The 27,716-nt window shown below is 47.6% G+C and overlaps 1 protein-coding gene across 1 annotated transcript; it reads left to right on the forward strand.

Annotated features, from left to right (window-relative positions):
• Positions 1-24,459: 24,459 nt before the first annotated feature.
• Positions 24,460-25,305, forward strand: SOX21 (SRY-box transcription factor 21; the record flags this gene model as incomplete). The annotated part of the gene is made up of 1 exon (XM_084279062.1): positions 24,460-25,305. The coding sequence occupies one exon, from the start codon at positions 24,460-24,462 to the stop codon at positions 25,303-25,305; it is 846 nt and encodes a 281-aa protein (XP_084135188.1).
• Positions 25,306-27,716: the final 2,411 nt, after the last annotated feature.

The following is a 27,716-nucleotide window of genomic DNA, read 5'->3' on the forward strand; positions in this document are numbered from 1 at the left end:
TTCCAATCAGATGGAGCATCACACGTGCTTATAAAAAAGGAATTACTCTCCCCCTTTCACAGGGAAGTAGAGATGGCCAGGATTTTTTCTTGCCCTTATTGGAAAACACCAACTCATCAAAATCAAACCTACTTTTAGGAAGCATCTTTGAGAGTCTCCTGATTTGGGGCAGATGTTTGATAACACTGGAAGAAGTTATTTTGCTTGGTTAAATTAAATCTTAGCCATATCTTTGTGGACTGCATTCAAAAGGAAAACACATACTGAAAGTTAGGTTACCCAGTAACACCTCCTGTGTTCCACTCCAATGCTATTTAGAGTAACGTGCCCCACATTATTTAAATGCAATCCTTCCTTTTGAAGCCGGGCCACTTTCCAGCAGGAATACAGGAGTCATGGGAGTGGGTGGGAATACTAGCAAGAAGACTAACAGCTCTTGCTCCGAGTGCTCTGGATATGTATTCTGTTTTCTAAAGATACTTTGCTACAGATATGGTTTATTCTGCTAGCTTGCAAAAAGCTGTGGGCTAGTTTCACACCTTCCTTCTCCTGTGTAGAAAACAACCAGCACCAAGAACATTGCAAGATTTGTCAAGAGAAGCCTCGAGTACAGCATCACTGTCTGGGTTCGTGGTTGGATGGATTGACAGAGGAGATCCTTGGGGTTTGTTCCAATCATTGGCCATTTATGTGCTGTACTTGAAACATGCGTTGGATGAAATGCATGACATGAGAAGATGCAAAGATCACTGTTTTCCACTGTTTTTCTCTACCTTTCATGTGTAGGGCAATTTGAGAGTCCTTGTTGTACCCAAGCTGGCCTGAAGCAGTTGTGAATGTGTCGTGGTTTCACCCGGCTGAGGGCCAAGATCCACGCAGCTGCCTGCTCCTTAAAGGAAAAGAGCAGGTTAAAGGGAAGGGGAGGGGGGGGTGAGAAGTAAGGGAAGGGAAAAGGAAGAGAAAGGAGCAAATAACCCCAAGATCAAGAAATTAAGAGGCCCGTGGGTTGGGATAAGGATAGTTTACTAAGATAACAGAAAGATACAATGTAACAATACTAACAGGACTTCAAAGCAAAATATATGAAGCAGTTGATACACAAGGCAGTTTCTCACCAAACCACACAACTCAGGTCGTGCCACCCAGAGCCGTCCCAGAACCCGACCGTCCCCCAAGAACCGCGCGTCCCGGAGCCGCCCCAGGCCTTCCTCCCGTCAGCCCCCGATATCCTGGGCAGGACGTAACTGGCGTGGAATACTCTCTTTGGTCAGCTCGGTCACCTGTCCTGGCTTCGCACCTCCTTTCTCATGAAGAGCTGAGAAAGTCCTTGACTGTCTGACAGCAACTAGAAACATCAGGGTGTTATCAGCAGTACTCCCATTTTACTCTCAAACACAGCATTCATCTGCTGTTACAAATGAAATTAACTCCATCCTGACCAAAACCAGGACAGAATGTTAGCCTAACAATTTAGGACTTCAAGCCTACATTTTACCCAAGTCACATTTTATATTCTGGGGTTTCTTCTGCAATACCACTCATGAGCACCAAGCCAGCCAGTACTGCACTCTGGGATCACACCTCAGAGCTGGTGGAGCTCCTTACAGCTGCAACTAACCAGAAGAGCAATACTTTGTGTTTACCAAGTGCTCTACAATATCTTTACAGCAATTAATCGTCTGTGTAAGCTGCTGGTTACCTGTAAAATACTCTGTGAGCTCAGCAGCAGTGAAGGTATCGCTCCCACACATGGACAGGTTTACTTCAGAGTCCCCTTTCTTCTTATCCCCCTGTCTTCGCTTTCCCTACAGCCAACTTCTTCTGCCTCTCCTGTCTTTTTTTTTTTCTTTTTTGAGGTTATGTGAGGGTAAAGTGTTTTTTCTGAGACTCCTTTTAAAGCACCTGTCTTTCTTAGGATTTCAGACCACATGGATGGCCACACAAATTAAAATACAAGCATAATTAAAATACAGATTTGAAAACATCTTTTCAGGAAATGCTGAATGAAACAGTCGTTTTAACAGTTGTGCTCAGGTTCTCCTAATTGAAAAAGATTTGCTGAAAAAAAAGCTGTAGCATTGTAAAGAACGTCATCTGCCTGAAATCTGTATTTTTGGTGAAATGAAGTTACAATTGGATTTTTGCCCGTGTTTATTAATCACTCCTCATGGAACTACATGAATACTCTCTTATCATCACAGTTTAAAGTGGGGAAACTAAACAGAATGATCTAAGTGGTGTTTCTTGCCGAAGAGAGGACACTCTTAGAGCAAGAACTGCATTTCAGGAAACCTTCAGGCTCCGACAGACAGCTTGTACTGGTATTTAGCAATGGTGCCAGCAGCTTTCTTGTACCTCTGCTTGTGGTTTCCATCTGCAAAGTGACTACTTCAACCTGACACAGCAGGGTGAACATCCACCAGTTAGAGTTTACATTAAAACTCCAGTCTTGAAACCACCAAAGCTGAGAAGCTGATGTGCGTTCACTTCAGCCACCCCTGCTCCACACACAGTAACATCTAGCAAAGGGAAAGGGCAGGTTTGGAATGGATGCTACTGGTTTAAAATCACCAGCAAGATTTCTTCTGACAGTGCCCTTGTCTTTCAAACCACACTTCTTTGTCTCTACATGATTGAGGACTACAACAACTTTTCCAGGACTGAATACTGTTGGGGAAAAAAAAAAAACCAACGAAACCCAAAACCAACCCAAACCAAAAGAAAATGAAAAATGAAAAAAACCCAAAACCCCAAACCAAACCAAAATTCACTCTATATGGAAGGCAACGATGTAACTCAAAACCAAAAAACATCCCTCCAAAACTCAGTTTCCTGAACCCTGTAAACTAACAATTGGAGCCAAATACCCGGAAAAGAGCAAAATAGATCAGAGATTGTCAAAAATTCCCCAAGCACAGATGAAATTTAGTTTGTTGGGGTAAAGCTTGGTGAGCTAGTCCCTGATCCACTCTTTGTGGCACAGGTAAACACAACAAAGAATCCACTTTCACAGGCCATCAGGAGATTCGCCTTCTGTTGCACATCCATGTGTGTGTGTGCACGCCCTACTGAGCACTATTAATATGTAATTACTTCATACAACTGATAAAGTACATTTTCCAAGACCTCTCTAAAGGTCTTCTGGATAACGTAGATAACAAAGGACTGAACCACGCCTGTAGCACTTCCAGGCTAATCTAACCTACTGACTATCAGTAAGACAAAACATACTCTTCAGTCACTACATGTGTGTGTCAAAATTAACACAAAGGATTCTCTCCCCGTATGGGATCAAATATTTTTCTGGCAGTTAATGAAAACCTGTGATTTGGAGCAAATGTTTTCTGCACCGCATCCCGCAAGGGTTGTATTTGATCGGTTTGGATTTGAACAGAAAAAAAAGTGAGAGATGCTTGTATATTCTGGTAAAATGTATTAGGGGATATGAACGTCTGCATAACAGAAATTCGAAACCTGTTATGTACCCTGGTCCAATTTATATTGTTGCTCGAACCTGAAGATATAAAGAGCTCACGTGTAAAAATAACTGCAGACGAGAAAAATAAAAATCGTATACATTATGCAACATTCTAATAGGTAAACAGCAGCTGATTGTGCACAGGCTAAAAACTTACACTCCCAATTTCATATAAGTAGTGTATGTTAAAATAAACAGTGCACCTAGTAGCCCTTTTGATATAGTATTTATATTTAATATGTGTGTTTACATGAGTAAATACAGCCTATGTGTATGTATGTGTATATGCATTCATGCGTGTTACAAATTCTGTTAAAGTGGTGTTCTCTGACATAAATCCACTCCAGTGGATTGATGTATCTGTGGCAGAATGAAGAAACCATCCCATTATACACACACACACATATATATGAAGCCTGTGAGTTCTGGTCTTATTCCTCTTTCCTGCTGAACCTGTTCTGACATTCACCTGGCAGCACTGATCCACACTCTTCACATCTACAAAGGAACTGCCAATGCTGTACATGGACAGCAGGGTTGTTCAGGACCTCAGTTCTATAAATATTTGGGTTGAGGACTGTAGCATCACATATGTTTGTGCAACACAAACACAATAAGAATTGAGCGCTTTGTCAAAGGTCACAAGCAATGTGGTGAGGGCGGCCTGTCCTACGCTACACTCAAGGTAGCAGCTCTGCCGGGTCTGCGGCATTAGAGGCAAAAATGGGAAAGTATTCCTATTTCCAGTGGCCTGCTCAGGGTGAGGTGAGTTGGTACGATGCTCTGGCAGTTTGGGCTGTGGGTCGGAGCATCGCACAGAGACACGAGTCCCACGCCATTTTGTGTGCAGCGTGACCGTCAAATTTAGATCTTCTCTTAAGTCGCAGAACAAGAACAACTTCTTCCTATTTCTACATTTCTGGCCTGGCTGAAGTAGAAAGATTTCACATTCAAGTCGTGCCATGTTCACACCCCAACCTGTAAACAAAAGCCTGAATGTTGAAAAAAAGAGAGGCACGGGACAAAACCACTCCGCAGCTGCCAAATGTGTAAACACAAGAACTGCTCCAACAACATTGGGTTTTTTTTTTTTTAATCTTTTCATAAAAATGAAATTAAAATAAATAAATAAATAAATAAATTGCTATTCATTACTGCCTGGAGTAAGATTTCACGGCGCGTTATTATATTCTGAAGTAGTTACCACTTTGTTACTGATCCGGGTTGGTGAAACAGCACTCCAGCCTTGATTCCCTGGGCTTAGGTAACCGAGCGGTGAGTGGAAACCTGCGAGTCCTCTATTCAGTTTGGTAAACACGGGCTTGTCTGTCACTTCTCATTGTTCCTCTTCAAAGTACAGTCGCCACCTTATCTGGCAACAGCTTTCTTGAAGAGTGCTGCTCATGTGAAATAATCTTTCACCACCGAGGCCAGCATTTCCCTAACACAAGAAGAAACATTTATCTTGCTGTTAATGGTTAATTAATTTTGAAAATGTATATTACAACACAATAAAATTAAAAAAAAAAATTAGGAAAAAAAAAAAAAAGCAAGCCAGGCCGGACAATGGAGCAAAATGTCCCTTCCTCAAATTGACTCCTATTTAGTTCTTCCAATGTCATCCAAAACACAGATAACTTTTCTTTCATGAATTGTTCTCCTGAATGATTTATACATGTTGTGTTATCTGAGGCCCTTTCCAGATCCCCTTGTGGTTTCAGCCAGCCATCAGCTGCATAATTGTTAATTTTAACACTATAAAAGGTTCTGATGCCGAGGAGATAAAGCGTCGGAGGAAGAATTAATTGAAATGTATCTTCCAATCACACTGGTTCCCTACTTCCAGTTCCACAAAAATTATACATTGGATTTGAGGTTAAAATAAATTTACATTTGTGCTACCCATAAAGCTTTCGGACTAGTAGAAAATAGATAAGTTAATTGTTTCTAAAACCTATAAAGGGTTTACCCCGAGAATAATTCAGGGCAGTCTCCCATTCATAGCCCACAGCACCGCGAGCAGCCGGATAGAGGATTCTTCCCAAGCTACTGCAGACATAATTGGTCAGGAGATATGTGACAGGAGTCTTTTACAACAGCAGGTGATAGACTGACAGAAAAGGAGCTCAAGCTCTACCAATATTTAATCTGGATATTAAACACTCTATGCTTCCTAGAGCTACTAATACTTTTTTTTTTCTCCCCCAATGTTTACTCTCTGCCTGTACGCTTCAAGTGAAGTATTATGAGGTAAAGCTACCAGGTTTTGATTCTTTCATTTACATTTTTATTATAAATATATAAATACATACAAAACATGCAAAATTAGTTTTAAAGGCTATGCAAAAGAACACAGTTGGGGCAAATGAATTCGGAGATCATGGGATTTGTATTTAATTTATGGCTAGATGCCTGTAAAAGCCCATCCTCATCTAGCTGAGGACCCCAAAATAGGCTAAGCATACCGGCTGTATTCCCATTGAGCTTTTGTTCAAATGCCATTGCTATTAACCAATGCCTTTTGCTAGATTCTTTAGAAATGGACTGTCACCGCCACACCTTGTATGTTTTCCAGGTGCAGCGGAGAGTAAAAAGAGGCAACGAGGCCTGATGCTTTACTCCTACAATGGCACAGGGTGGGCAGATGTATCAGACCCACCAGCTCCTCACCTGTAAAAACCCTGGTTCAGACCCTGCACAGGATTAAAACTGTGGAGATTTCGCCTCAGAACTCAGCAAACATTCGTCCGTACAATAAAGGCACCACATTTCTGCCGGAAGGAGCCACAGTGTAAAAACAGCAACAAACTGAGATGAAGGGGGACTGGGAGAAGCTGGGAGGGAAAGCTTGCACAGCACCTGCCCACACTGTACTTGGATTTAGTCCATTTCGTGAGTCCTACTTTCACGGATACCAAATTCAACAAATAGCTTGGAAGAAAAGACCAGCATTAGAATCCGCTTTATGCCGAGGCACATTATCACTTGAACAACATTTTACTGCTTAGTAGAACACTCAATATTTTCCCTCACTATTAGGTGCCTCACAGAAAATAATAGCACGTTGGTTGTTTCAAGGCACAGGGCAAATGCAAGGATTATACATCTGTAATTGTTGGGCACAAAGGCACAGAGCCCCAAAGCAAAGAAAGATGCCAACTGAGCCGAGAAGGTACTTAGATATTACACAACATATTGTGTTAAGAACATAAGAGCGTCATCAAAAGCTCTCATCAACAAAGCTCAAGTATGGCATATGGGGACAGAAATGGGCAAAGTTTAGTCATTATGATTCCTGGAAAATAATTCCTGTTTCTCCACAATCCATGTCTTTAATTGCATTTTCTGTATAAGCTGAATGTAAGGTAGGTAGAAATGTAGGCAGAATTACAATGCAGCAACAGAGCACCGATGATTTTCTAAGCCTGGGATATTGGGTATTTAATTTTGCTTTTAAATCCATACTGTGGCGGGCACTTACACACACAATAGAAAAGGAGATATGTCCCAATCAGTTTATAAGATAGCACGAAGAAAACGCATAATAGAGCAACCAGATATATATAAATAGAATAATACAAAGAAATATAATCTACTGCAAAGCTATAATTCAATCCTTCCACAACACAAGTGCAAAGCTAAACTGGCTTACAACTAGCACAAGAATCCATATAGCAGAACTATATAACCTATGTAAAATCAAAAACCTTGAATTGTCATCTTTGTAATTTAAAATAAAATTTAAAAAGGGGAAAAAACCCCTAGTGACTATGTCAAGGAACAAGCATTATTACTTTACAGTTCTGTACTGAGCACATATGAGAAATGATAAGGTTTACATGCTCTCTTCCCACCCTCCCTTTCTTTCCCCCTCCCTATCCCTTTCTTTCTTTTTTTTCCTGTGTGTTTATGTGTTCATGTTAGAGGCGGGGAGAAATGAATATTGAACATGGGAGGCAAACTCCAGCCTGGATTACATCTTGTGCAATTCTCCTGATTTCAGGTCAGCAGGGATTTGTCTCAAAGCTTTTTGACCTGAACACTTAATTGAAGTTCAGGGTCTTGCGAGGTTGGTTTCTTTTCCTTTAGAAAGAGAAATTTCAAATGGAATCAGATCTCTCTGATAAAACCTATTTATTGACAAAGACTTCATGAAGTCCCAGTTCCCTGAGCATGGGAAGATTTGAGTATTTAACCTGAAATCTTCCTTTCTGATGTTTTGGGTTTTTTCTGATGGACAGTCTTAGTATTTTGTTTTGGCTTTCTGTATTTATTCTTGTGGGGCTTTCCTGTCCCACTTCCACACAGACATGGGCACACATCAAAACCAACAGTCAGCCAACCCCCTCTCCTGCCCCATTCAGCCTGCGCAGCCTTATGTATGTGCTGTGGTTTTGAACAGCAACGCGTGCTTTTGTTTGAGGTGGAGGTCGCTATTATTCCACAAAGCGGCTTAACTGTTTCTTCCAGCTGCGTTAAAAGAAGGTGGTGGTTACACCCATAGCTTGAAGGACATCTCACCCAACCCACAGCACAAGGAATGTAACTCAGGATAGGGTATGGTCCAAGATTTGATAGACAAATGAATGCCGTCAGAGATGCAGAACGAGTATTTTTACATAATTGACATAGTGTATGATGGTTTGAAGAGCTAAGCATTTATTCAACATACATGAAGACCATCGTTTGCAAACTGCTTCAGAGATCATTATAAGAAATGTTACATGACGGTGCTCTCTGTCTCCCTGAAGCAGCTGATGGAGAGCTCTGCCTCAACCATTGCCCATTGCTCCACATCTGGTGTAAGAGACGGGCACTGGGACAATTGATGTGTTGGGCCACACCTGGAAGAGCTAGGAGGGATGGCTGCAGATTTGGTCAGGAATAAAGGCATGTGCCTTGTCTATCTGGGGACAGTTGAGAAAAGTGTCTCGGATGAGCTGAGGCTGTAAGATTAATGCACATACATTACACTGCATTAAACCCTCATGAGGATGCCCTCGCTTGTTTTCTAGAAGAAACTGCTATAGAGTTTCACATTGAAGGATTAAGTAGCAGTGAAATCAAGTCATTTCACTTCTAACTCAGAGAACCTGCATGCAAGCTTTAGAAACCTCAGCTCTGTATCTTTGCTTACACAATCCTAATATGAACACATAGCACTTTTTTTGTTGTTGTTTTGTTCTTTTTTTCCTAATTTGTTGAAAGGTTGCATTCAAGATCAAAGTGATTTCTTCATGGACACAAATATGTATCATGGACAGGTTTATCTTGTTGAGGTGGAGATCCTATTTTAATAGTCTGTCCTTGAAAGCTAATGGTTCCAGTTCAGTTTTGGGTGCCACCGATTGTAATGCAGCTTACATATCTGTGCTTCTTAAATTTGTTGTCATTTTTATTGAGGCAAATGATCTTGGAGCACTATTTGTGGTTTCATCAGTGTTAGAGACAATGAGACAAATTGTCAACTAAGATAAACAAATGTGGTGCCAGGGATTTCTCCACAGAAATTTGCCAACTCAGTGGGGATCCGATCCAATCTTTGGACACGTAAGCTATTAATGAAACAATCATTAAGACATGTGAAGCTATAGCAATTTTCTTGCAACAGGTTTCAATGCTGTGGGTAAGTGTGTTCTTCTCTGCTGGGTTTATTTAACTCTGGAAAGGTGTCAGGAGAGTCAGGAGCATCCGGAAGCTCAGCAGTGCTCATGGATCAGAGGGCATGGAAGAGCCCGAGGAGCCTGTGGGGAGAGAGGTGTGGGAAGCCAAGTATCACGAGTTTGGGTGTGACTACAATACGACCAGGAGCCTGGAGCTTTGGAAATGTGTTTGTGAGGAAGGTGAGGAATGACATTAGGAGACCTTCACCCCCCTTGCTCCCATCTGTCCCTGCATATCTAATCGTAAAACCAACCCATCCCCAGAGACTTGTGAGCCAGCAGAGCGAGTGAAAGGTGTTACTTTGGACCTTTTTACCTGTGCCACCACTGCCCCTGCTGGCTAGCTATACTACTACAGTGGTAGCTTTCCTGCCAGAGAGAAAATGGTTAAGGCTGGGATGGACATACAGGTCATACATGGATTTTCCTTCATTGTCTCCAGGTGTAGAAGGCAAGCTTCGGGCTTCATTCATGCCTTGTTGACGCTCCAGGCCAGACCTTATAGAGTGAGAAAGCCTGCTACAGGATGCTCTGTAATGGCCTTACACATTGATAAGCACTGATAAACCAGCTTCAAACACCTTTCTCCAATACTCCGTTGTCATAAGTAAACACGGTATACAATCAAGCTGCCAGTGAAGAAAGGCCTGTGCCAAATCCATCTGGTTTTGAAATACTATGTGTTGGCTGCAGAGCCAAAAAAGGAAAGGCTTAATTCCTCCCAACACAGCCACTGTGAAACTGTGAGCAGCAGGACTGCTGAGGACGGCAAGCAGTGCTGTGAGCTCTTAGTAGTGAGGTTTCTATCTCAAAGGAGAATATAATTTTGTGATAATTTTGACTCCAGCCCAGCATTACCCTCTCTGAGAGGGTAAATGTGGTGCCTTCCCTGTGTGAATTTCAGTAACTGGCATGTAGGATGAGGTTTCACAAGTGGGTTACGCTATTCTCAGACTGTGCTGCTGCTGAAATGCAAGGTCCCACCTTTCTCTTTGCCTTCATCTTCCCACTGCCTCCCATTTACCAGTGTTAGGCATCAAATGGATGTTTGTGGGATTAGTGAAAACTAGTGTTTTCTTTCTTTTTGGAATGGTTAGTCTGTAGCTGGATCATCTGACAGATCTGACCGAAGCTTTCAGTGCTGGTACAGAGCAGGAGGAGATGGGATTCGGAAGGAAGGTTCTGGGAATATGTGTGGGTCCTCAAGCTGTGATATGGGCATCCCTCAGGGATATAATAGATCTTTCCCTGGCAGTGACTTTTTTTTGGAAGGAAGCAAAAAAAAAAAAAAAGAAAAGGGGCAATAAAAAAAAAAAATTAAAAAAGGAGAGCTTCCAGTTTCTATCTCTGTCTCGACACTGAGGTTAGAAACGCTTGCAGTGACATCGGGTGGCATTGCAGTGTGTCTCATATGCACTATTACATTCAGTCAGAAACCTTACCAGTGGCTGCCCAGATCAATGAGGGGCTTGCATGGAGTGCTTGTACGTTCAGACCAGTATCAGACTCAGTTCTAGGAGTCCAGTAAGAAAAAATCCTTTTAGTGGGTGCGTTGGACTCGATTGTCCCTGATTAACTCAGGGGCAGTTGCTCTCTTTGTACTGAAGAGCCTGGGTGAGATACTGTCTAAAAATCCTATGGATAGGTTGGAAGCGAGCCCATTCAGTGAGGCATCCCCACTGATAACACTTTGAAATTCACTTTGCTATTTGCCTCTCCTCCTACCTGCCAGAATTGAGATTTGTTGGTCCTTGCATAACTCGGCAAGGCTTGTTTTTGCAGGCTTTTTCTGGATGAAAAGAAGGAACAAGTAGCACAGTGATGTGGAAAAGTCCTGGCTGGGGCTGGGGGCGGGGAGTGGGAAGGAAGGGGGGTGCAAGGTGAGATGGGGAAACAGGATGAACTCCTGCTCCCATGTTTTCTCCAACCTCTGAAGTTTGTCCATCTGGCCATAGCCTGGGACTGGCACTGTATTTGAATGAGAGAGATTTAAATAAATAATCGTTAAAGAACAGCAATCACCTGAGCCCTGATTCCCGATTAATGCAGAAAGGAGTTTGTTATCTACACAGAACTATCTGGTTGGGTTGTTTGTGTCAGCTGAACATAATGCCTAGCGAGTTCACACCCAGCTATTTACATCTCTATGTTAAGATCCAGGAGTATGTAAACTGCACAGAAATCATGCTTAAATTAACTGTGCTTAGCTTCCGCAACAGAAAGAAATGTAAGGGGGTGGGGGGGAATATAGAGATAAGGCAAGCAAAATTTTCTTGTATAATTTCACTCTAAATAACCCTACAGATCAAGTCCCCAGAGAATTATTTCTGATTTCTTGTTAGAATAACCACATGCGCACAAATACACTAAGGATAAAGTTTTGGTGCATTTTGCATTGTTAGACTTCCCATATCCCGGATTCCCCATCATGTTCAGTCCTGCGCAGATAGTTACAGTAATGATCTTTTATTAACTTGGCTGGAATTACTGCCATGACTCTCAATAATGACATTAGTGTTTAGGTATTTGTATGTCTAAGCACTTACATAAGTAATCATATCACAATGTCGAGTTATTGTACTTATTATTTTGCAAATGTTACAACCGCCACCTCCTGTTAAACACAAAAAGGGAAAGGGGAAAAGAAAAAAAGAAGAAAAACGTCAGAGTGCCTGAAGGAATCCTGCCGGTTTTAATTTATTGTTTTGTCTTAAACCCTCTGTGCTCTGAGCCAAAATAAACTAATTGCACCTACACTCTGAGGTAAAACTCTCCTGTTAAACTCATCTCTGCCTCTAACGAAATCAAAACATCCATGAGCACGGCTGGGTTTGAAGGGACCGCGCTTACACATGCGGCAGGCAAAGAGAAAGGCACCCGTTCTTCTGAAGAAAAAGGATTATGTACTTCCTGTCTTTCCAGCAATGGTAAAATGGAACTGGAAGTTCAACAGAGTCCTTATCTTTAAGATAACCAGCCGTGCCACTACACAAGGAGAGAGATAAACAGGGGATAGGTGACTGGCAACACAGGGGTTTCACGAATGGGACTCTCACCTAGGAAGACCTGAACTCCATGGTGAAGTCACAGAAGAGTTGGCTTGGCCAATTTAATTCACTACCTGCCTCCAATGAGCCTGGGAGGCAGCTTGGGAGAGCCTGTGTAATCCAGCAGGCTTTGAGTGAGGTGTCCAGAGAATAAAGCATACTTTCTGTGTTTGCTTTGTCCAAGGTCACTGGGTTTTTACAGCAAGCAAGTAAACTCTTTTCTTTATTTTCTGTCTACCTGGCACACACCTAAAACTTGGCAGGGGGAACCCACCTCATAGTAATCCTACTCCAGAAAATCTCAACATGAATGTTGATATGGCTTGCACAAAGGTGCTTTCCACTTCACCTGTCCGTGTAACAATCAGGAGAAGAAAGGGACACCAGTTTCACGTTTTTCCTGAGGCAACAGGAATATTTCCAATCATTTTAGTAGGCTGGGGTCATCATAATTTGTCTTTGTGTTTCCACAAGCTCCATTTTTGAGTATGGCTCCACTGGAAGATAATGGCTTTGCTGTGTTTTTTAACAGGACTGCTATTTCAAATGAGTCAAATTAAAGCACATGGGGTTTCATTGGTCCAACACAGGTACTGCTAGTACTTTGCTGTACAGAAGTATTAGCACATCTAATAGGCACACCTGCAGCATTTTTATAGGATTATAGGACTAGAGAAAATTCATTCCTTTTTCGTTCATTCCTTTTTTTCTTCTGGCATTTAAAAACTTTGAGAAACTACTTTTCAAAAAGAAGGGCACTTAGCATGTGCTTTTCTAAACAAAAAAAAAAAAAAAAGAAGAAAGTTTTCTGGGCAAAAAGCAGAGGTAGCATGTGTAGTGGCTAAGATGTGCTTCTTGTCTTTCTGTGCGTTGCAAGAAAAACCCAAACAAATAAAAAACCTATGGTACTCCTGACAATTCAGCAAAAGACCATGGCTGGACCATCCACAAGTTTTCACTTTAGCATCATCTCCAGCTTCTTTCTGTTACACAAAGGTTATATGCACAAAAGTACTCTGAGGTAAACTTGGCCCTAAATTTATGGTAAATTAATCTTCTGCATCACCATTGCAACCACAGATCATCCCACATTCTTAACTTGCACCACATGTGAGGTGGTCTGTACTTTTTGCCTCTGACAAATATTTTCCAGTTATTTTCCTTCCTTTATCCCAAACTTACCTTGCACACAGGCACTTATCACTGAGGAGCTACGTGGGCATGTTCACATACCAGTTTACCTCATGGAAACTTGCTCAGGTAACTCCCAGGCCAGCAGGATTTGCCTCTGTTTGCAAAATGGAGTAAAGATTCTGGTAAATCCAAGAAAAATTGAACTTTATATAGTCTTTGTTATAACCATTGTTTAACTATCCTGCTTGGAAAAGAGTTGAAGCATGAAAAAACTGGAGGGGGTGAACCAGAGACAATGCAGCAATCTGTTTCTATCATAAAGCATAAATGTGCTTTGGGCTGATTCCATTCAGACTATACAGATATTTTCAAGGAATTTAGGGCATAAAATCCCATTGAATCTCCTTGTGGGAATTAAAATAAGTGGAAATTAGGCACCCTTATATTTTAAAAGATCTGTGTGCTTAATTCTTCTTAGTTCTTTTAGAAGATCCAAGACCGAATTATTTACTTTCTGGGTAAATGAGGGTTTTTTTGGCATGACCTTCTCCATATTGTATAAACAGCATCTGATAAACTGCAAGAAAAAAATGATGAAAACCCAAAAGAGCTCCTTCTGGAAATTCTGGTTTTATTTTTACCACTGGACTGCAAAGGTGTCTCCAAGAACTCTGCAGAACTCCTCGCTCTTTTACACATCTATTGCCTAGTGTGTGCTCTGCTCTCTTATCCTTTCTATTGAATAGGCAATAGAAGTCAGATTTTCAGTGGGGAATGCTAATGAAAAATACCTTTATCTTTTGCATCACTGATAATAAGCATCCTCACATGGGACAGAAGAAAATAATATGTCTGTAAAAGGTTACAAACACCTTGCATACGACAGGCGAAGAGAATTGCATGCGCCAGGGGCCAAATTTATCACTGATTCAGTATACCACTGGCAATCGTTTCAATCATTTGCCAATACTCTTGAACAATGATGAGCCTTCCCTCTTTGCATGCTGCATAGCATGATGCAATGTAAATAACTTTCATCAAAATGTTAATGTCAATTATAGAACAATAATTTATAGAACTAAATATTCTCATGGGGAGTGCAGTTGGAAGAGAAACTCAGGTAGAAAAGATGCAGAAAATGTGTTTTCAGCAGAGATTTGAAACAAAATGGTGCTAAGGGGAGGTGAGGGAAAGCAATGCCAGAGCAGGACTTGTCACAGACAGTGGTAAAATGTGCTAAGAAAGAGGAGGCCAGTGGCAACTAAACTGCATAGGAAAACAAAAGCAAAACAAAACAAGTCCTTTGGCATGTCAATAGAAAGCATGCTCATAGGCGAAGATTTTAGGAACAGGGCAGGCTGGCAGCAGTGGTGTTGATCATGCTTATGGGTAGGAGAGGAACACTGAAGATAAGGGATGAACCAGCAGAATACCTGGGCTCTGAAGAGCAAAGAGTATCACAGGAAGAACTATGTTTAAGCTGATTCTTCCCATGCCATAGACCCATACAAAGCCATGCAGAGGAAAACTCCTGTCATAGAATCATAGAATCATACAATTGTAGAATCATAGAATCATAGAATGGTCTGGGTTGGAAGGGACCCCAAGGATCATAGAGTTCCAAACCCCCTGCCACAGGCAGGGCCACCAACCTCCAGGCCTGGATCTACACAAGGCTGCCCAGGGACCCATCCAACCTGGCCTTGAACACTTCCAGGGATGGGGCATCCACCACCTCTCTGGGCAGCCTGTTCCAGCAGCTCACCACTCCCTCTTTAAAGAACTTGCCCCTAATATCTAATCTAAACCTTCCCTCCTTTAGCTGCAATCCATTCCCCCTTGTCCTGCCATTATCTACCCTTTTAAAAAGTTGATTCCCCTCCTGTTTGTATGCTCCCTTCGGGTACTAGAAGGCTGCAATGAGGTCCCCCTGCAGCCTTCTCTTCTCCAGGCTGAACAAGCCCAGTTCCCTCAGCCTCTCTTTGTAGGTCAGGTGCTCCAGCCCTCTAATCATCCTTGTGGCCCTCCTCTGAACCCTCTCCAACAGTTCCACATCCTTCTTGTATTTGGGCCCCCAGACCTGGACACAGTACTCCAGATGGGGCCTCACAAGGGCAGAGTAGAGAGGGACAATCACCTCCCTGTCCCTGCTGGCCACCCTGCTTCTGATGGAGTCTCTTCTGAGCTGCAAGAGCACACTGCTGGCTCATGTTAAGTTTCTATCCTAGGGCTTTGTCACTTTTGCCAAATTAGTTTCATCTGTTCTTAACATCTCTTGGTGTACCCACAGCCTTCCCAGGACAGGGAGGCTCTGTGTATCCAGCCTTATTACTTGCAGCTTACTTTTTCCAGCACTTAACTTGAACTCTCATCTTAAGTTCACTGCCTCTTGTCTATCCATGCAAACACAATTTAATCCCACCATCTTCACATGTACCTTTTATACCCTTAAAGACCATTTTGTCTCCCAAGTCTTTGCCTGTCCAGATGAAGTAACAATATTGCTTTCAATCTTATCTTGTAAATCGTGTTTTTCAGACCTCTGTCTGATCAGTCTTGCTGCATTCTGTCCGATGACTCTGCATCTTTCTTGACTTCTGGACAAAATACTCCATCAGAAGCCTTTATGATGATGCAGATGTGTTCTGTAGGATGTTGTGTTTATGATGATGTTCAGTGTTCTGTAGCTCTAATTAGTAGTAGTAGTCTGTTTGCTTATCGTGACATGATTATACGTACTTATCAAGCATTCATAAGGACAAGTTATTCAAAATAATACATTACTTCTCTTTAAAAGGGAAAAAAAACAGTTATTAAAAATTTTTAAAAATTTATTCAAAAAATTGTTATTGAAACTACACACTTAAGTGAGAAAAAAAAATCTAGCCAGTGTTTATCACAGTAAGATTTAACTATTCAATCCACTTCAGAAAATGAGGAGCATTTCTATCCAGTGCCCGTGCCAAGGGAGGACATTACATATCTAACTGTGGAAAATGAAAGGTCTATTGTGAGGATGATGCAAAGCCTAGCAGAATCCCAAAGGCTGTGCTAAGGATGGACAAGTACGAGCTCCCTGCTCCCTGCTTTTTGACTACCTATGCCAAAAGATGCTCCCAGAGCACCCACAAAGTGGAAGGGCTCTTTTCCCAGCAGAGCATTCATGCAGAGACAGAAGTGTCTTGTCTACCCTCGGTGAGAAAAACTCATCTTGAGGCACGTAAAATAAGTGGATACAAAAAGTGGAATTGTCAGCTATCTGATTCAAGAACATTAAATATTGTCCCTTTTATGCTATCAGGGTCTAGTTGATCTAGGCTGAGCTAGGCTTTTCCTAGACCACATTCCCACTTTGCAGTTGAAGACCATCTTCCAGTTTAGTCTCATCTGAAACTGCTCCTCAGTGGAAACCAAAGCACAGTGAGTGAGCCCAGTGAAGAGATTTGCTAAAATGCAGGTGAATTTTGTAGGTGTGGGGCATAGGTGTAGGCACCCTCTATATTTAACTTGTCTGATCACTAGGACTTGCTCATAACGATTAGCTTTGAACTTTCCTGGGTGACTTGGCATTAAAGAACAGAAATTTTGTTTCTTCCTGACCAAACAGAACCCAGAAATCGGCCATTGTTACACAGAAGCAAGACACCACCCATAAAGACATAAAGGCCATTTATGTCGAGAATGAGACAAGGTTTTCCCACTATGGCACTCCATTCCCTATTTGTTTGTAGTCAATTAAAAATTCATTATAATTAGAAGGTGAACAGTAAAGACTTAGGCTTAGCCTTTTTTTTTTTTTTTTTTTTCAGATGGAATGGCCCAGACATTGGAGAAGGCTCTGGGGGGACCTTATAGCAGTCTTCCAGTACCTGAAGGGTGTCTATAAGTAAGCTGGGGAAGAACTGTTCACAAGGACATGGAGCACTAGGATGAGGGGTAAAGGTTCTAAACTAGAAGAGAGGAGATTTGGTTTGGATATTAGGAAAAAATTCTGCAATATGAGGGTGGTGGATCACTGGAACAGGTTGCCCGGAGAGGCAGTGGAGGCCCCATCCCTGGAGACATTCAAGGCCAGGCTTGATGGGGCTCTGAGCAACCTGATCTAATGAAGATGTCCTTGCTTACTGAAGGGGGGGTGGACTAGGTGACCTCTAAAGGTCCCTTCCAACCTAATACGTTACATGATTCCATGATTCTATTTAACTCTGATCTTCTTTTCAGCCTCCCTGTGCGCACTTACAAATTCTGAAGTGCCTGCCGTAGGTTTTCAAACCATAATCTCTTCCAGTGAAATCAAAGACCTTGTCTTTGACATTGCACAGATTTTTTGGGACCTGTCTAGCACTCATGACTAGCAAAACAACCTAGTGTGGTTTATGGTTATGAATCATCCTTGAACAAAATTAGACTAGTCATTAAATTGTATTTATTCCAGGAAAAAATCCTCTATGTCTGCTGGACAGACCTAAGAAGTGAACCAAAGTATCCATTGTCAATGTAAAATTTCAATTGAATTTAAATGTAAAAAATATTCAGTGATCTCTTTCCCTCTGAAAAGATCTCTTGGCTAAAAAGCTGCATGATCTACTCCAAGAACACTGAATATAATTTACCTTCACACATTGAGGATCCCATTGAGAACCTGCTGGATTAGAGGGCATTCAGCCCTTGTTCCTTCACTGTCCATTGGACAACAGAGAAGGTAAAAGAATGGGTTGGAACATAGGAGAGCACGAGCAGCCTGGGATGAGGGGACATCAGTTAAGGATTCCTGACCCTTGTCCAGGGGCTAGCGATATTTTAAGAGCTTGTAAATACAAAGCAGTCAGTAGTAGAAGACACCAAAAAGCAATGGTCCCCTTTCCTACCACTGAACCATAAAACCACATAATACATTCCATACACAGTGACACCACAGCGTTAAGGTCCATTTCTCTGGGAAAAGGAACCTTGGGCACTGCTCAGCTCCTTTGAGAAAAAGCTAAAGGTGATCGCTCAAACAGGAAAGCTGGACCCTGGACATCCAGCAGCCTCCATCCGTATCAGCTCTGATTTCATCACACGAGGGAGGGAAAGCTTACACATCTGCATTACTTGCTGAGTTTTAGGTAGTAGCTCTTTGCACTTGAGAGTGCACTTTACCTGCTCTTTCTGGGACATCCAAGCCTGCCCAGGAACTCTGTAGCGAGACTAGTTCTCGCCTTCACATCCTGGGACAGGGACTAGTCATCTTAGCAGTCGGGGACGAGCATGTAACCGCCCAACTCCTCCTTTGTTTGCTCTAGGACTTCCTTGTCTGCTGTTCTCATCACTCTTCCCGGGCTACATAACTACTGCAAGGCTAAGAGGATTAAAAAGGAGAAAAAAAAAATTGAGTCATTAAAGTACATTGAAAATAGCTTGGATGACAAGTGGCGTGCATGCAGATGAGAGAAATTTTATCTAGTCTCTTAGCAAATCAGAATAGGCTGCCTTTTAAACTCATCTTCGTGGCTAAGGGTAGTAAGAACCCCTGCTACGGGGTGAGATCTAGGTCTGGTGCTCCTGCAAGAGCAACCCTGGTGCCCAAAGCACAAAGGGTGGGTTATGCTTGCAAAATATTGGCACATTAATTCACCGGTGGGGAGAGGGGGGGAGACCAAAGAATTAAAAAATAAGTCAGAACGTATTCTACCCTTACCGAAATCATAACATTTAATTTTCAAAAAGTACAGGACCTTGCTAAGCTTCCCAAACTAATAAAAAACTTCGTTAATTTTCTTTTAACTTAAAATAGCAAACTCACTAAACCAGTGTTTTTATTATAAAAAGTTTACTCTCCAGCTGAGCATTCGGGTGCCAAGTTCCATCCAAAATCACACTTTCACAGCCAAATTAGAAACTATAAACTTAGAAACCAGTGTTTTACGATAGAATCTTTTGCCAGGCACTTCACTACAGCTCGGGCTACCAGCTGCTCTAATAATAAGCGAATGTTATTGAAAAATAATAATAATACCGTGCGTTTGGAAACGCTCTGTGAAAGCAAACGAGTGAATTTAGCCTATTAGGCACAACAAAGGGCTCAGGGGGGTCAAACTCCCACCCTAGCTACAGGTGTACTCCCGCTCGCAAGAGGGGAAAGGTTTAGGAGCGCCCACAAACCTGCCAAACTCCAAACTCCAGCCGAGGAGGAAAGAAAGAAGTAATTTAGCCTGAGAGAGTGTTGTAAAGATACACGCCAGCGTGCCCGGCAGCTCCCGACGGGTGATAAGGACGTGGAATCGGGGGGCCGGTACGGCAAGAGAAACGCCGGCTTCCGAAATTCAGCGTGCGGGGGAGCCAATGCGGGGCAGCGGTGGGGTTCCTGAGCCCGTGAGCCGGCTTTTCGGCAGGGAGGGGGCACGGCTGTCGGGCTAACCGCTGCTCCTCGCCCGCTTTCTATCTGTCTCTTTGACTCGCCACCCCGATTACTAAACCCGAACAGAAGTTAGGAGGAAAAGGGCTCGCTCCCTCGAAGCTCGCTTTAAGCTCGGCTTTAGAAACCCCAGTAGCGTCTTAAGATGCTGCGCGCACCAGAAACGAAGTGGGGTTCGGTCAGAGTACGAAAAATTGGACAGTATTTGGAGCGGGACGTAATTGCTTACAGTATATGTAAGTAACCTGACAGAATTACCATACAGGTATCAAGAACATAGCCCAACACACCCCCTCCTCTCTCTTCCCCCCCCCCCCCCCCCCCGCCCCCTCCCCATCCTTAATACTTTTAAAAACACTTTGATCTCGCTTGGTGGAATACAGCACTGCATTCTGGAAATTCTTGTTTAGCCTCCGTGTGATAAAGCATCTGCTCGGGTAGTTCCCCAACACCTCCAACCCCCCCACCCCCACTTCCCTCCCCCGATAGCAGAAGGAAAGATTGCGCCCTTGAATTTGCATGCGTCAGGAATTGACAGGTCAAAAGCAAGTAAATCACATTACACAGGATTGTATTGTTATTGTATCGATAACAACACATTATCAGAACAATTAACACACTCGCAGAACTACGCGGAGATCACAGTAGCGGTTTAACAAAAATCCAGATAAGTAACTGAGCTCCGATAAAGCCTTCGCTTGGTGCGTTCGGGGATTTGAAGCCTCTGTGTGCGTGTGTATGTCCGTGCGCTGCGCAGGCAGCCGCGGTTGCGGATCTCCCCGCGGGGAGGCGGGGGCGGGGAGGGGGCGGAAGAGCCTCCTTCCACCGGCCGGGGCTGCCTCAGACTTTTGGGGACTGCGGGAGGACAGTGGGGTGAGGGAGACCTGGGACCCTTCTATCCCTACTCCAACCTTGCTCCAAGCGGAACTGATAAGAGTTTCCATCACTCTGTGCACGCCGTCTCGAAGCGGATGACTAGAGAAGAGCAGAGCTCCTTTAACTGAGAGCATCGCTGAAATAACCGTGTGCGTGAGAGTGTGTGTGTGTGTTTTAGTAGCCAGTGGTTACAGCAAGGGGATGGGGGCGGAGGGGGGAGTACTATACCTTCGAGTATAGTATTTCATTTGCAACTAGAAAAATATACTTGAGCCAGTATAGAGCCACGTACGGATTTCTGTCTCTGAAAGATTCGTATACGTTAATTTATGACCAATAAATTCTATTTCACTATTTGGAGGACTGAACGTAATCAGAAACATGCGCAGATGAAGTCATGGGCTCGCAAATATGGCGACATTTTTGGAAGACGGCAGTCCGTGAGTTGAGGCATCTTCTCTGCTGGAAGTTACGGGAGCGCCTGTTTTTGAGAACAAAAAGTGCAGGACCCTGCAGGGACCTTCCAGGCGGTGGTTCTGCTGTCCTCGGAGGACTGGAGGGCAAATGGTGAAGCACTCACCGTAGAAAACCTCCCCGAAGCCTCTGCCGACACCCGCGGCCGTGGCCCAGAGCCCTTCCCCAGAGGGTTTCCGCGGGGAACGGCTGCCCGGTGTGCCGGTGCTGTGCCCTGCCATTTGCGTGCGTCCACAGACCCGAGCTGCAGCCCAGCGGGTTCCGGCAGCAGCAGCAGCAGCCTTGGCCCGGCCCACGGGGAGAAAGTTCGTGGTGGGGGGCATCCATCTGTGCAGGAGCTGCCAGCCGGGGGCTTACCCATGTGTCCGCCTTGAGTGCTTCACGCGGCTCTGTCGCGGCACCGGGACGTCGCCGTCCTTCTCTCGACCCAAGGGTACGGGAGCACAACCAAGGGGGAGTGGGGGTCTGGTTCTCACCCTGCCCGTGGCGGCGGCTGGGGACGCGCAAACCGCGCTCCCATCTTCCCCTCCCCGGATCCGAGTTTAGTCCGGGAGCTTTCCCGCTGGCACCCACGACGCAAGAGGGGAAGTCGACCGCGCCGGCATCCGATCTGTGCGGAGAGAGACAGGGAATCAGTCCTCGCTTCCTAGAAAGTCACACACAATGTCGCCACACGTGAAACAGGAGATCACTTCCCTGAGCGAACGAGAGGGTTTTACGCAGTTAAAAAGCACTTGCTGCTCATCTCAAAGAGGGGACATCGCTGGCCGAGGGGTTGATAACCTGACCTCCGGGGCAGAGGTACCTGCACCGGGCTGAGCCTCTTGGTAGGGCTCCCTGCCTTCGAGAAACGCCGTTTCCCGGCTAAGCCGAAGCGCCAGCCAGCGCCGGTAGATACAGCTTCATCCCTCCGCTTCTGACACCCCATGGGAACTTTTCTTTCTTGGGTTTGGTTTTTTTTTCCCTTTTACCCCGGGCTAAATGGATTGTAGGAGGTCTAAAGGTTGGCAAGGTGGCTTTGGAGACCGAGAGAAATACGTTCAAGTGGTTAAATGGGTCGTAAAACACGAAGCGGGAAGAATGTGCGGTTTATAGAGGAGCTGCTCGGCCGGGACAGGCAGCCGTGGGACTGGAGTGGGGGGGGCTGATAGGCGGAGAGGGGGGGACCCGGAGGCCCTCCGCCCGTGGGTCGCCAGTTTCGATGCCTTTTCAAACGTCCCGGCACCCCAGGAGGTGCGGGAGGCGGTGGCGGGCAGTCGCGCGTCGCGGCGGTGAGGAAGGCGCGAAGCCCAGCAGCAGCCGGAGCCAAGAGGCCGCCGCACGGCTCCTGGGGCCGGCCGGAGGATGGAGCGGGCTCTGGGGAGAGGAGCCCGGGCGGCGTAGCGAGCAGTCCCCGTGGCGGCCGCACAACCTCCCCACGGCGATTTCCCTGGAGACCCCCGTGCCCTGCAGCAGGTCCGGTGTAGGGCTCGGCGTCGGTCTCGGGGCGGGGAGGGGGGGTAAGGTAAGCGGCTGACACCCCACTCGTGCATCGCTGCCGGGAGCACCAGCTCCTGCCTTTGCTTAAAAGCCGTAGGGCGGCGGAGCTGTCCCGGGGGCAGAGCCCAGCCCGCTGCCATCACGGGAAAGAGTTAATGGTTTATTGGAGTCGGCACTTCCACATACCACAGGGGTAAGTCAAAACCGACCCGCCGAACTGCAAACAAGGCGAGCGGGTTCACCCTGACTGACAGGCAGCCGGCGAGGAGCACGGCCGGACAGCCCGGGCGGTGGGGACTGCGAAGAGGCGCACCGAGCGGCCAAGGGAACACGCGTGGGTTTTCTCGGGGTGCCGCGGCGGGGGGGGGATGCTCACCGCGGCGCCGGGCTCTGCCCCTCGGCCAGGCTGCCCGGCCGCTACCCCAGCCCCACCGCAGGGAAAACCCGTAAACACACAGAAATACTCCCCTGGCACCGGGCGAGCGCACCCCTCACGTCCCCACCCCACTCCCCCCAGTCTCGGGCAGGGCGCGGGGCAGCGCCGGGCATCGACGGCGGGAGGGGCAGGGCGGAGGGCTCAGAGCGCATGCGCCCGGCCCGGCTCCGCCCCGCCCCAACCTGCCGGGGCCGCAGAGGCGGGGCGGGGCCTCCATGCTCCCCGCCCCTCCCCGCTCGGCAAGCCCCGCCCCTCTCCTCCCCGCCCGCCCAGCCCGCCGCGCGGGCAGGCCGCATGCAAACATATAGGGCGGCGCGCGGCGCGGAGGCATGCAGAGCGCGCGCGTTACCTGCCGCCGCGCCGACGGGGCGAGAGGAGGGGGCGACTGCGCCGGCTGCAAACCCCACCGCGGACTTTATAACCGGGTCGGCTGCCGGCCGGGCGCGGGCCGCCGAGCATTTTAATTAGGACGCCCCCCCCCCCCCGCCTCAACTCCCTCCCCCGCCTCCTCCTCCGCCTCCTTCTCCCTCCGCCCCCCCACCCCCTCCCGCCGCTCCCGCCCGCCCCGCCGCCCCTCCGAGTCGGCGGCCAAGAAAACCCAGAGAGACCTGGCGGCTGCCGGAGAAGGGGGAGCCGCGCGGCAGGCGGAGCGCCCCGCAGCCCGCCCGAAACTTGGCGAAGTTTGTCCGGCGGCGGAAACCAGGAGGCCGCGGCGTCCGGCGGCCGCTTGCGACCGGCGGCCGGCGAGTATGTGCGAGGAGCGGGTGGTGGCTCGCCGCGCCCCCGCGGGCGGAGCGGGGCGGCTGTGAGCGGGGCGGCCCGCGCCCCCGGGGCCTCCCCGCAGAGCCTGAGCCGCCCCGGTCCCGCCCGGCCCCGTACCGCGCCGCGGCGGGCAGCCCCCCGAGCTCCGCGGGCGGCGATGGCTTCGGGAGGGCTTTGACCGTCGCCCCGTCCGGGGCTCGCCGCCGCCGTACCGGAGACCACCGAGGAGCGTCGCGCCCACAGCGAAGCGAGGACGCCGCCACGCACACGCCCCGCGTCTCTCGCCTGTCGCCGGCTCCCTTACTCGCCGTCGAGACTTCTCAGCGGTCCCGCCTGGACTCCGGCCGCTGCCGCTTGCAGGGAGCCCCGAGGAAGAGCCCTGGCCCGGAGATCGGCGGCGCGGAAAGAAGCTCCGTGGCCCGGGCGAGGAACGGCGCCCGTCCCGCCCGCCGCAGCAGCGCCCTGACGGGGACGCGTCGCCGCCGCTCGGCAGCGCCCCGCGCCCGGAGCGGGGCCGCCGGGGGCAGCCGCCCCGCACCCGCCGGACCCGGTGCCACCGCGCCGGGGCACCCGCCGAGATTGCTTTTGGAGGAGAGGAGCGCGGCGGGGGCGACGAGGAGGAGGAGGAGGAGGCGGCGGCGGGAGAGGCGCCCATAGGAGGCGGCCCTCAGCGCGGGGCGGCCGGCGACTCGCCGGGGCGGCGAGGGGACACCATGTCCAAGCCGGTGGATCACGTCAAGAGGCCGATGAACGCTTTCATGGTGTGGTCGCGGGCGCAGCGGCGCAAGATGGCCCAGGAGAACCCCAAGATGCACAACTCGGAGATCAGCAAGCGCCTGGGCGCCGAGTGGAAGCTGCTGACCGAGTCGGAGAAGCGGCCCTTCATCGACGAGGCCAAGCGGCTACGGGCCATGCACATGAAGGAGCACCCCGACTACAAGTACCGGCCCCGGCGGAAGCCAAAGACGCTGCTCAAGAAGGACAAGTTCGCCTTCCCCGTGCCCTACGGGCTGGGCGGCGTGGCGGACCACGAGCACCCGCATGGGCTCAAGGCGGGCGGGCTGCACGGCGGCGCGGCCGGCGGGCTGGTGCCCGAGTCCCTGCTGGCCAACCCCGAGAAGGCGGCTGCCGCCGCCGCCGCTGCCGCCGCCCGCGTCTTCTTCCCCCAATCGGCCGCCGCCGCTGCTGCCGCCGCCGCCGCGGCCGCCGCCAGCAGCCCCTACTCCCTGCTGGACCTGGGCTCCAAAATGGCCGAGATCTCCTCCTCCTCCTCTTCCTCAGGCTCGGGGCTGCCCTACGCCTCCTCGCTGGGCTATCCCGGCGCCGGCGGGGCGGGCGCCTTCCACGGGGCCGCCGCCGCTGCCGCCGCCGCCGCGGCCGCCGCCGGGGGGCACACGCACTCGCACCCGTCGCCCGGTAACCCGGGCTACATGATCCCCTGCAACTGCAGCGCCTGGCCCGGCCCGGGGCTGCAGCCGCCGCTGGCCTACATCCTCCTGCCGGGCATGGGCAAGCCCCAGCTGGACCCTTACCCCGCAGCCTACGCCGCGGCCCTATGACCCGCGGCCGGAGGATGCCCGCTCAGAGCCCCGGCGCCCGTCCGGTTGCGTGCCGGCGCGTACGTGCGGCCGGGGAGGGGGCGATCCGCCACCGGGCCCGCGGTGTGGGGTGCCGGGGCAGGCGGCGGTGAGGAGCGCCGGGGCCGCAGCCCGACCTGTTGCGCGTCGCCGGCTGAGGGGCGAGTCCCCCCCCTCCCCGCCCGCCGCCCCCGCGTAGAGCTTGTGTGTGTTGCATGCGGTCTTTGCAGATAGCCGAGCTGAAAAAGAAGAGAAAAAAAAAAAAAGAAAAAAAAAAGGAAAAAGAAAAAGAAAAAAGAGGAAGAAAAATATATCCGACCCGCCCTGCACCCCAAAGTGCTTATTCGGGACAGACACGGGGAGCTCCGTCCCTCAGCCGGCTCCTCCTCGCCGCGCTGCTCCTTCTTCGGCCGTGGGCTTTCCCCTCCCTCCTCTCCCCACGCCCTGCGCGGTGCAGGACTCGGAAAAGTCCCGGTGCAGCACCGCAGCCGCCGGAAAGACGGGGGCCTGGGATGGAGGTTGGGGGTGGGGTGGGAAGAAGCCCGGTCACGGCAAGGCAGGGCTCGGTGCGGTCCCGGCAAAGGACAGGGAGAGAGTGGGAACCACGCTGAGAAAGAGTCGGCAGCGTGAGATGCTGCCCGTCCCCTTCCGCGCCCCGTCCCGCGTTAGGTTCCTGCCGCCCACTCCTGCGGGGCGCTGACAGGCGCGGGTCGTGATTTCCATGAGAGGAAAGACGCGTGGGTCTCGGTCCCCGTGTCGTCGTCCCTCCCCCCCTTCCAGTCATTAAGTCTCACCCCTCGGACTGTAAATTTGTATATCTCTGTGGAAACGTTAGGTCTCGGATTGAAAACTCTCGCTACTTACTTCGCCCACGGTCGATTCAGTTTTAACCTGAAAAAAAGAGGAAAGAAAAAGAAAAAAAAAAAAAAAAGAATGCCTTTCAAAGGGAATAAAAATATTGCGGGACCGCTCGGGGATCGCAATATTATCTAAGGTTAAATCAGACTTTTTTGTCTGAGTGAATAATTATCTATTTATTATTTAGTTGAACTGAAACAGAGCTTTGCTTTGACAGAAAGAGTATTCTCATTTAAAAAGAAAATCCGTCTCCCCCCCCCCCCGCCCCGCCGCCATGAAGTGTTTCACATGTGTTTTGGAGTACCCTACCTGTTTAGCTTATTTAAGAGCGACTGCAATTCAATTGCAAATGGCGATTTTAAAAAAGAAAACAAAAAGAAAAACCCAACAAAACACCACCAACAGATTTTAGAGAAAAAAGATCTTTCATCAGTTTAGAGTTCTTTTTTTTTGTTTACTTTTGTAATGTGTATATTTTGACTAATGTTTGTGAATGAAGCTGGCTAACATGTATTTAGTTTCATTTTGGCTTTATGTAATATAAAGTAAACAACAACAACAAAAGATTTAAGTATTGGTTTTAACATTTACGTGTAAATGGTTTTCTTGTGTGATCTTCTAATTTAAAGTTAGACGTCTAAACTATATCTGTAAATTAGATTCCGACTACCACTCTGTTCATTTTTGAACAAAGAGTTTAAATAAAGCCTGAAGCAGGGAAAAGAGAAAAAAAAATCCTCTATTTCTTGTTGAATTACTAACAAGATTTTTATCTGAATTGCCCTTACGTGCCTGGTCCAGGTGAGGTGTAAGGTATCCTCTAAAGGCTGTCTTTGTTTCACTTTTGAATAGATTTACTAGGAAATCTAAATCAAGCCATTGTTATTCAGAGCCAAAACCCTGATTTATCACATTTTTAATCGTGAATAGGAAAGAAGATAAAGAAAAAAAAAAAACCAACCCAACACTAAAAACCCCACCAAGTTGTCGTATTATCTTAAAAAAAAAAAAAAAAAAAAAAAAAAAAGCATTGATGGACCAGAACAGAGTTCCCTGAATACACTGGGACCGTTCAAAGCATTTCATCGGTTTCCAGTAACGTTTTCAGAGTGGAAAGTAGTCTGACCACTTTATCTTGCTTAGCCTAAGAGCTTCGCCACTTAAACCCCTGTAATTTGGTCGCCTATCTGAGCAATATTTCTGCTTTAGTCCTGGAGTATTTGTCGCGGGAGGGGTGGTGGTTTCCAGGGATTGCTAACTACAGCCTAACACCTTTCTTTTTAACCTTTTTTTTTCTTTTTCCCCCCACTCCCTCTCCCCTCTGAAGGGCTCTCCCCTTTTTAGTGCCCGAAATGGTGTTTTCAGATGTAAATCCAGCAAACCTCTGCCATGGGAGTTTGCATGCAGCAGGGAAACGGGACCGGGATGAAACGGTCCATCCTTTTAGCAAGGGAATTTGAGAGCATCGCACGACGCGAATGTCTGTCTACAAGGCAATAAAACGGAGCCAGGTACCTTACTGAGGTGGCAAACCC

Source organism: Gallinula chloropus, assembly GCF_964237585.1.
Source record: "Gallinula chloropus genome assembly, chromosome: 1".
Classification (NCBI taxonomy): domain Eukaryota; kingdom Metazoa; phylum Chordata; class Aves; order Gruiformes; family Rallidae; genus Gallinula; species Gallinula chloropus.